Source organism: Sinocyclocheilus rhinocerous, unplaced genomic scaffold, assembly GCF_001515625.1.
Source record: "Sinocyclocheilus rhinocerous isolate Xijiao unplaced genomic scaffold, SAMN03320098_v1.1 scaffold138, whole genome shotgun sequence".
In the NCBI taxonomy this organism is placed as follows: domain Eukaryota; kingdom Metazoa; phylum Chordata; class Actinopteri; order Cypriniformes; family Cyprinidae; genus Sinocyclocheilus; species Sinocyclocheilus rhinocerous.
Genome location: NW_015635519.1, coordinates 575,490 through 586,074, shown reverse-complemented (window position 1 = coordinate 586,074; position 10,585 = coordinate 575,490). Strand labels below are relative to the sequence as shown.

General features: G+C 38.0%; 1 protein-coding gene across 1 annotated transcript in view; it reads left to right on the top strand.

The window, feature by feature from the left end:
• The first annotated feature begins 835 nt into the window (after positions 1 to 835).
• LOC107746955 (protein FAM214A-like) overlaps positions 836 to 10,585 on the top strand; it is a 35,600-nt gene continuing 25,850 nt past the window's right edge. The window contains exon 1 of the mRNA XM_016561313.1: positions 836 to 1,741. Coding sequence (XP_016416799.1) covers positions 1,630 to 1,741 — 112 coding nt within the window. The 5' untranslated portion in view covers positions 836 to 1,629. The remainder of the gene's footprint in view (positions 1,742 to 10,585) is intronic.

The window sequence follows — 10,585 nt, the reverse complement described above, 5'->3', positions numbered from 1 at the left end:
TGAACACATAATACAAATTAGGTGGTACATGAACAACAGGTGAATGTTCCCTGTGGTCAGTTCTATCTGCAAGCGCCTCTGTGATGGACTTTGCCATCCATCCAAGGACTCCCTGACCTGAAATGCTGGTTTAGAGGATGGGTAGACATACTTAAAGTGCAAAAATTATATATAAATAGTAAACTATAGGTATGATTTTAGGTTCAAGAAAAATTGCAATAGCCTACACTTGTGATATAAAAACTAAAAAGTATATTAAACTAAAAAGTAAAAAGACAAAAACTAGTAAATTAACGTTCACTAGCAGTATAGTTACAAGAAGCGCAGATGTATCCTACCAGTTGTGTCCTCAAAATGTACTATTGTAACGTACACAAGTATACTTTTCTAAACATTTTAGTCCCAAGCTACATTGATATTATACTTTGCTTTGAAAGTATACTTCAATTTTCGTAATAAATTTAGTCCTACCTCTTTTTTTGAAAGGGTATTCTCACTAGCCTATATCATAGGCCTGGGCCATAAAAGTCTATATCTATAGGATAGATAGACAGACAGACAGACAGACAGACAGACAGATAGATACATAGATAGATAGATAGATAGATAGATAGATAGATAGATAGATTTTATTTCTATTTTGTGTAAAGGTACAATAAACTGACTTCAATACCGGTTCAATTATCTGACTTTTATTTTATATGTCATGCTTTACGGGTTAATCCAGAATAGCCACATTTAGCATTAAAACACATTTCAGACATGAACAAAAGTGGACCACGATAGACGCGATAAAGCTAAAAGTGTTAAGATAAGTGGGTTGAGTTCACGCGTTGCTGCGGTAACGAGTTCAAGCGTAGTGCCGCGGGGCGGAAGTGACGTCTAGCCTGGGGGCGGGACGAGCTGTTGTTGGGACACATGACTTAGAGGCTGTCCTCCTGCATTTGTTTTGACAAGCAAAGAGAGAGAGAGAGGGAGAACGTGAGCTTTGTCCCTGCTGATCATTTAATCTCCGAGATATCGTTTAGACAGCTCGAACACTTAGGTTTGGGGTTTGTCATCGCTAGGTTTTGGCAGTCGCTTCGTGTAGATAGTTTGCTGAACTAGTTCATTTAGTCCTTCCGTCTCCAGTGTTTTTATGGGGAGGGTTTATGATCCAGAGGTCGAAAAGGGGGTTTAGAGCTATGAGCCACTTCTTGTCGGCTGAAGTCAGACTCATCACAGCCACGTAACATTTCTCCAGGAGGAGATGATGTTGGGGGTTCTTTGGTAGTGTCTGATCTGCCTGTCCGTAGGTTTGGTGAGGATGATCCAGGGGATCCCGATGCGTCTCATGTGGCTTTAATTTGAGCAGATCAGTGGCACTTGAGAGACTGGAGTGTTGGCACTGGAGCTCGTTTGGATTCGGCAATGGGGCGACAGGCGGCGGAGGTTTGGGATATTTAGCTAGATCGAGACGAGAGATGCTCATTGCATGCTTATTTAGGTAGAACGCTGGTGGTGTTTTGATGGACTAGTTCATCAGACCGCTGGACTTTAACATACAGTCGCGTGTAGATCTACGTTTGGTCTTACAGCTCTCAGATCATTAATATCCGAATGGCTGTGTGCCAGATCGATAGCTAGCCGATGTCTAAGGGACTAGTTTTAAAGTCTAAAGAAAGATCTGAAGACAGAAGACGGACCGCAGGCATCCTGGAGGGGATCACGGTGTCTGTGACCAACATGAAACCTGACAGAGGTAAAATCGAAAAGAAAATGCGTGATTACATGAGTGTTTGAATGTCATCGGTCTGTGGCTCGTGACGTCACGGCGCTGCAGTGTGTTTGGTTCATTGTTTCATGCATGTGCTTTGATAATGTTCAGATGATATATTGCAACACTGTCTTTTTGTCGCTTTTAACGCTTTGGTTGTCGCTCTCTGAAGGGAACAAAGCGTCCTAGATCAGCTGTGTGTGTGCTGTATGTTGTGTTTGTGTTTTTTTTTTCGCTGACATACACACTACTCTTCACACTCTTTAGAATTGTCCACTCTATTATATAAGAGCGTGCTCTATATTCACTACATTTACTGTAACGCTATTGTACATACACGTTACTTTATGTTACGTGTTGATGTTTTTGGGAGGCACAGATTTAATTTCGTTGGGTATAGTTTGTTTTTGTTGGGGTATGGGTTTGTTTTGGTCACTTTTTTTGTTAGGTACATGTTTTTTTTGTGTTGAGTATTTGGGTTTATTTTGGGTACAGATTTGTCTTTTTGTTGTGTACATGTGTGTTTTGTTTGGCTACATATGTTTTAGTTGGATATGGGCTTTGTTGGGTACACGTTTGTTTTATGGGGTTTAGGTCTGTTAAAGCAAAACCATTATGTCAGTTACTCATCTGATTTATTCATTCTTTGGAAAGAAATAACTCCGGAGTGAACAGCTGAAAAAGTGAGTAGAGTTACTCTAGTGACCAGGCATTCAGCCTAGATTTGCATGACATTACCTGTCCTCACTCACTCCCCCAGGCATGTCAACACTTTGTCCCTCTTCTTTCAGATAAAAAAGGTAAGAAATGTGTCGCATACCACCCTCAAAGGGTACTTTTTTTTTAAGTAACTGCACATTTTAAGATATGTCTAGGTGATGGACCATCTAACTGCTGTACTCTTCTAAGCTTCCATGTTTGGACAGGCTGAAAACATGTTTGGATGTAATTTGGCCCCTGTGACTGTGGTTTGCCATACTGCCACTGCCAATTTACAAAAGCCAACAAACAGGCCTGACTAGCCAGATATATTTTGTTGGAACACAAGTTTGTTACAAAAATAAACTTTAAAGTGGAATGAGCTGGTTGCATTCCTTAGGTGCCTTCAGAGTCATTTCCTTCTATTGGATTTCTCCTCATGGATTGGAGACCTCTTGTGGCGCTTTTCCACTGCGTGGTTCGGCTCGGTCCGGCTCGGTCCGGCTCGGCACGGTTCGGCTCGGCACGGTTTGCGTTTCCACTGCAGTTCGGTACTGCTTTAGAGTGGGCGGGATTATTCACATGTCGTTATAGTTGCGCCGCCTCTACTACCACGACTCCTCCTCTGCTATCAACGAGAGGAACGTCTGTTCTTCCGCAACAGACAACAAAACTTTTTGGTTATTAAAAAAAGGTGCGCTTGTTCAAAACAGTTGCATTCGATCCTTCGCTGGCTGTGCTGATTTAAATCTAGCGGTTCTTTTGTGTTTGTGTCGCAAGTTCAGTGACGCAGGTAGTGACGATTCTCTCCGGCCAATCCGTGATCAGCAGAGTTTACACGTCACGTTTTGGTAACGGTACGGTTCACTTGGAACCCCAACCGAAGTGGTACTAAAAAAAGTACCAAGTACTGTACCCAGTGGAAAACCCCCAAAAAGTGAACCATACCGAGCCGTACCATGCAGTGGAAAAGCGCCATTAGTCTGTCTGGCTCTTCGAGTGAGAGTTGATTACCGTCAAATGACTGTTATGGAGTAGATATGACATCCCTTCTGTGCTATTGTTATTTGGAACATACTGTTCCACTGATGGAAATAGCAGGTTGTTCACTTCCACTAGCGCTCTTTTGCTTTCTTTCCTCTTTACACTGGAACTTAAAACAATGCACCAAACTTGTTCCATATTATTTGGAATATCTCTTTAAAGAGCTCTCTTTTTAGCAAGGATTCTGAGATTCTCTCTTGTTTCTGGCACTAGGGCGACACTCACAATAAACTCAGACATGTAACAGGATCGTGTGGCTTCCTTTGGACTCTATTGCGGCTGAAAATCAATTCGTCTGGAGTTGACACCAATAAACATCTCTTGTTTGGCCTGTAAACAAACGCGTTTTCTTTTTTTTATCTTTGCTCAACATTATTGATTCAGCACTGATCTTTGGTTGTTTTGATGAGTTTGATTTGATTGTTAAAGGCATAGCTGACCCAAAAAATGTTGTCATCACTTACTCGCAACAGTATAATTCCAATCCATATCACGGTTTCTTTTGTGAAACACATTGGTTTTGAAGATTATTCATTCTGCTACTATGAAAGTGGATTTTATTTGTTTCAGAAAGTCTCGGAAACAGATTTCGGAAAACATGAAACTGAGTGACAGAATTTATTGGGTGGGTTATTAGTCTAATAATCTAAGCACTTTTTTAAGAGAGAATGCTGGATCTTAACCGTGATTAAAAATCCATTCCATCTCATAAAAGCGCTTAATGGTATAAATTATTCAGATGTGCATCCTGAGATATCTTTTTGCTCTGTGTTTGTGCAATATAGAAGTTTTTTTATCCATGATGTCATGAGGTGGAAAGCTGCTTGTAGATCCAGAAACTTTGAGTTGTGAAGGCCATGTGGAAACATGTTCTGTGGAGAAATGATGTCATATTTTTGTCAGAGTTCTGGAATAACCCGTTGGAGCAGGCCTGCTGCAGTCAGCTGGGAGAGTTCGGAGTGTAGTCGAACAGCTGTTGGTTATGACACAGTTTCCCTAGAGCAGGGCGGTGCAGGGATGTGTGTATACACCCTATGCAATGGGAAATTAGGTGTGTTAATAGTTGCTAGCTTGCACATTGTTTGCTTCTTTGTTTTGGCTTACCAGAGGTTTGATTATCACCAACCAGTTTTGAAATCCTTCGTAAGAGCAGTAGCATTGTTTGAAAAGTGTGTAGGCAGGTTTCGCTAGAAGCCAAAGGATACACGACAAATCTAAATCTAGAAAACTTGTCCAGGTCACATTCCAACCAAAAATTAAAAGTAAAAAAAATTTGTATTTTGCATAAAGAAAAGAAGCATTGTATGTTTCAGCACCAGTAGCTGCACCAAACAGTGCTACCCACTTTTACCATGGTTTTGTTTCCAAAAGGATTTTTTTCCTACAAGGTGAATCGCAACATAACAAACTTTAATTTGAAGCAAAAAAGTATTTGAAAATTGGACCAAAACATTCAAGACTTTGTACTTCAATGGCTTTTATGAGGAACCCCCATGAAACATTAAGAATGGCATAATCTAATTAAATGTTAACATTTTTCATTGAGCTTTGTTGTGTGTATATATAGAAACAATATAGTTTAAGTTTGGTGCAAAATATGTATATATATATATATATATATATATACATATATATATATATATACAGACATTTCATTATTTTAAAAGCGAATCAAGGCCAAATTGATTTACATAATTCATGGTGCATGAGAGTAGGCATTCCCTGCCAAGGTCTTTTAGCAATTTGCTCACCATGATTCTGACTGTTGGAATTTTTCTCACAGCATCCTGGGTAATGTAGTTTTTCAACACAAATACTTCAGTTAAACACGATTCTTTAAAAAATAAGTTGAAATAATGTAGTTGAAATATGAATAAATTAATATCTAAATTAGTGGCAGTACAATAAATTATTTTATTTATTTATTTATTTTTGCATTGCATTACAGTAAATTAATTGTGTGTTATCATAATGCAAATAATGTCACAATGAAAAAATATATATATTAAAAGCTTATTTTTCTTTTAGCAAAATATAAATATCAGACCCTATATCGTTCTTTTAATTTTAGGTGAAATATGATTCGAACTATCAGTCTTTGCAGTGTGGAAACAGTCAGCTGACTTACTTAACCTCTCTCTCACATGACCATTTGCTCTTTCAGCTGGGGGGCAGGCAGGTGCGATGACATCAGTTCCTGTGTGGCTGTGATCTTTAGTGATGGCCACTATGGCTTGGTTCAGTTCACTCTGACCGCATGAAGGGCAGGTTCAGGAAAGTCAAAACTGTTTCTAGACCAGTGCTCTCACTCAAATAGCTGCACACACCGAAGACCCAGCGTGAAGAGAGGGGGCCATCTGGACCTGTAGCTTTTCTCTCTGTTGGTGTAAACACTCACTGTGGCCGTTTCTATTATTGGAATGTGTACAAGCTGTATACGTAAACACAACCCGACCACACCTGAGCACCTCGAGTGAGCTAATAACTCAGCTAGTTGGTCCTGTATGGACAGAAGAGCAGCTATGCAAGTAAAACAAGTGGCATCTCATTTACATTTGCAATGGCATCTAGTTTGCATTTTTGAGTTCAGTCATGAATTACATAACTTTTGAGAAACGCTGGACCCGTCACACTTGCTACTAACTGTCTAGCAGTGCTATGATCATATGCTTTGATTCTTTTTAACACAATATTGTATCAGTATATTAGATCCTAGAATTCACTTCTTTTTATTTGTCTACATAATGAAGACACAGGTCTTCTAAACAAACATAAAATCTAAAAAAAAAAAAAACAGTTTTTACACAAACTGAATTGTTGGACAAGTTGGGTCATTTTTGTGTATTTGCTGCAGTCCAATTATGATATCATGATGCCTCATAGTATGAATCATAACACGTGTCATGATGAGTATAATATTATAAGGTGGTTGGCAAAACCCAGCCCTATTCTTTGTCATTCACTTTTTTATATAGGGATGTATGCATGAGATATGCATTGGTCATCAGCCAGTCATGTATATATAATTGCATGTGCTAATTTCTTTTATTTTTACTTTTAATTGACATTTGCCATCATCTAATGCTCACTTAAAGTTAATCTTAGTTTAAAAGCACTAATAATTTAATGACACTGTTAAATGTAGTCTTAGCAAAGCTCATAATGAATATACATTTTCTTCCTAGAGATTATAATGTTGTGATGCTGAAATCCACATGTAGCTTTTTATTTATTGGTGTAGATTTTAAATGAGTGTTTAACTTATTGGTATTGGCCAGAATTTTAATATCATTTAAAAAAAAACTGATGGGGTTTAAGATAATCACAACACAATACATTAATGCATTTAAAAACCTCAAGAAATGTTTTTTATGGGTTCAGTTTTCCTTCTTTTGGTTATGTATTTCCAAATATAAAAGAAATTGGCTTTTTTAAACCTTATATCACAGTCTGAACTATTATTTGTTATTTGCTCTTACTATTTAAGTGGAAGATGTATTCCTGGGAGGGACATTGTCATTCAAGATAGGATTTGGTTGATCAAAAAAGTTCTATACATCTAAACAAGATAATCAATATTTGTGGTCCATTTTGGAAAAAGACTGCTCTTTTGGCATGCATATATCTACTAAAAGTCTGTTTGTTCATTTTTAGGACTACATATAAGCATATAGATGATATTAAATCTAACAGACATGGATTAAACGCCACAAAAATGCTTTTCAAATTGGTTTTCAGGGGTCCTTAAAAGCTCTCAACCTTTTATTAACCTGAAAAACATGGCAAACCCTTCAATTATGGTCTGAACATGTCATCTGCATTTAAATAAAGCAGTATTTTGAAAAGCTGTGCAGAGAATCAGTTTAATGTTCATTTTTCAGCTCAGTGAGTGCTTTTTGGTAAACATCTTTGGTTTACGATGAGATTTTCCACCGTCTGCTGCGCCTCTGTTGCTCTCATTTGAAATAAGCTGGTGTGAAGCAGATGGGGGGAGCATATTAAGAGAAAGTGTGAGGTTGTCTTTGAGGCATCCTGAAATTCATCTGTGATGAGCACTTGTGAGTTCAAAACATTGCCTTAGATCTGCTGGATTAGACAATATTAATTATGTCTCTAAGCGTAAAGCCACTCTGGACAACTAGATGGGACAGTTGGTTTTTTCTTATGGGCTGGGATGCAAGCTAAGGCAGAATTATTGGCAAGGACAAATGCATGCGAAGACAAGTTGCGTAACAGCCTGTAACATATTGTTTTTTCACACTCGATTTCTCTGATGATTGGTGACCCATATTGGAATACATTACATAAGTGCTGTTACAATTAATTTGCTCTTACTCTACAGCAGCATTCTATTTCTTTGTGGTAACATTAATATATGATTTAATCAATCAATAAGCTTTTATCTCAGATAAAGACTTGAATCTTTTAGGAAAAATCGTGTGGCTGAGCATTTCAGAAATCTGAATTCCAGCAGAAATCTTAAATGGGTCATATGATGCTATTTTAAAGATCATTATTTTGTGTATTTGGTATAACAGAATATGTTGACATGCTTTAATGCAACAATACTACAGCGAGAATAAAAGTTACGCTTTCTTTCTTTGCGTGAACATTTGGGCGTTGTTATGCAAATCTTCCCACATAGTGTGGGGGCGTGTTAGAACGAGCCATTTTAGGTAGGCATGGTTGACTATTAACTTTTATAAAGAATATCTCTTTGGATTTGAAACTTTAGTCTTTGCAACTTTACAGATCTTCTTTATGCACCAAGAGCTTGTAACACTCCAAAGAGAAAGGAAAAATTTAAATCGCATCATATGACCCCTTTAATTCTCTTCAGAAAAGAATAAAGAACTACCATGGACATAGTATCGTGATATTAGCATGGTTTTTATCTAATATCTTTTTATAGACAGCAGTAACCTGCGTCTTATGTAAATGGGCCAGTCATCAAAAGCTAAAATTAACATTGTTTTATGTTTTTCTAGGACTGGAAAAGGCGTTTTGAGGTGTTAAAAAAGTACTATCTTATGCTTTGGAATGTAGTGAAGTAAAAGTAAAAGTTACTCAAAATAAAACGACTCCGGTAAAGTACAGATACTTGAAAAATGTACTAAGTACAGTAACGAAGTAAAGCTACTCCGTTACTGTTCACCACTGGTTAAAGTTACAGTATGTGTTCATATTATGATGAAAAATTGAAAATGTTTGTTTAATGTGTGTAATTGTTTAATTTTTGAGTGAAAACTCACCAAGTGTTTTTTTTAAAGGTTTTAAATGAGACTCCTTTAAGTAAGTATGTCAGACTCAAACTAAATATCTCGCTTACTCTCCATATACTTTGTCCACACAAGCCACAAGAGCAGAGATTGACCAGTCTTTGTATTTTTCTGTCCTGAGATTCAGTGGAGTCTTATGATGAAGTTTTTGTGGTAAATAGACCTCTAAACCTGTCCTGTCACTGAACACAGATTGTGATCCCTCAGTATCCCTGTCACACATTTGGCTCACCGTCTTGGCTGTTTTTCTCATACTGTGGACCTGAGGGTATATCTGGCCCCTCTTTCTCAAATTACCAACAAATTATCATCCTCTGATTGTCAGTGCTGCAAATCAGATCTGCACGGCTCTGTTCACAGTCACAGTGTTTACATTTCCTCTGTTGCTATTGACGACAAGGATCAGTTGCACTGGTGGCCTGGTTTGTCCGCATCTCAAATACTCAAACTCACACAAACTCACTCCAATCAGCTGATCAAGTGCTGTGGAATATATACACACACGCTCCCTTGTGACAATGGGTTGCTTTAAGTGGGCCAAGTTATGGCAGGATGTTTCAACACAAAGCATGTGGACATGTTTTAACCAACAGTTTTGATTGTAGTTTCTGTTTTTGGCACATATTAGATGTCTGACCCAGCGCTTCGTGGCTTTAATATTAGATAGGTTGTTAATTATTTGATGTACTGGTTTAGTTTACCCAAAGTCCTTCACTACTCATCTTTCTAAGTCAACATGAAGTCAGAATTGAACGTTTACTTTCTTGAAACATGTTCCTGTTATTTGTGAAGGATTCATTTATGCATTTCAAAAGAATATATTGTTTAAGAATATATTGTTTAATCTTTCAACATATTTCTCAGCTTCTAAAACACCCAGACCAAGCGAGCTATTGGTTAATGTTAACCAATAGCCAAATAGTTTATACGGAAATTTAATAGCAGTTAATGTTAATGAATGCTATAATAGCAAATAACACTAGATTTTAAAAAAGCACTGCCATTGGGATGTTTTGAGATGCTTTAACAAAAAGCTTTCTCAAAAGTAGAAACTTTCCATGATCCAGTCAGTTCCCAGTGGATAAAACAAACCCCCACCCTGCACTTTTTTGCATTTGAATATCCTGTTTTTATCACGTTACCTAAGTAAAATAGGTCAAATGCCATTTCATGTTGACTTTAAAGCCAAGACCTTTTAAAGTCCAGTTTTGACCAAGTTTCAAAACTGATCATTATTTGTTTTGATTTCCAATTCATGTTAATTAAAGGGCAGATTTTAGAGGGTCATAGTTCAGTTGTCACTGTTAGTGAAACAGGCTTCTGTTTTTTCATAGCTGCAGGAAGCATATGTGTGTGATCTGCTGTAAAACTCAGTGTAAGCACTGCAGACAGGTGGCTGATGGGTCCGGCGGGCTGTTTAAGGGTTGAGTTCAGGAATTTGGTGTGTTTTTTGAGCTCGTTCTGATTTGGGGCATGTTTGACCTGCAAAACTCCAGGGTTTCACGTGTCGGTCCCTGCTGTACAGTTCAGATTTTCTCATGCTGGTGCTGCTGATCAACATTTGTTAGTCATTAAACAGGATCTCCAAGCCCTCTGAAGAGGTTTCATAGGATTCCTACGGTGGGCAAAGTAATAGTAATAGCCAATGATATAACCAATACAATTGACTCTTCGCAAAGACCCGCCCCCCCTAAGTTACTGTTGCTACGTCTGACAAGCCATGGTGCTCTCACGCCACACATCATGTTTTCACACAGTGAAAAATACATCACGGAGCAAAGAGGACACTGACAACGTGCCGACAGAC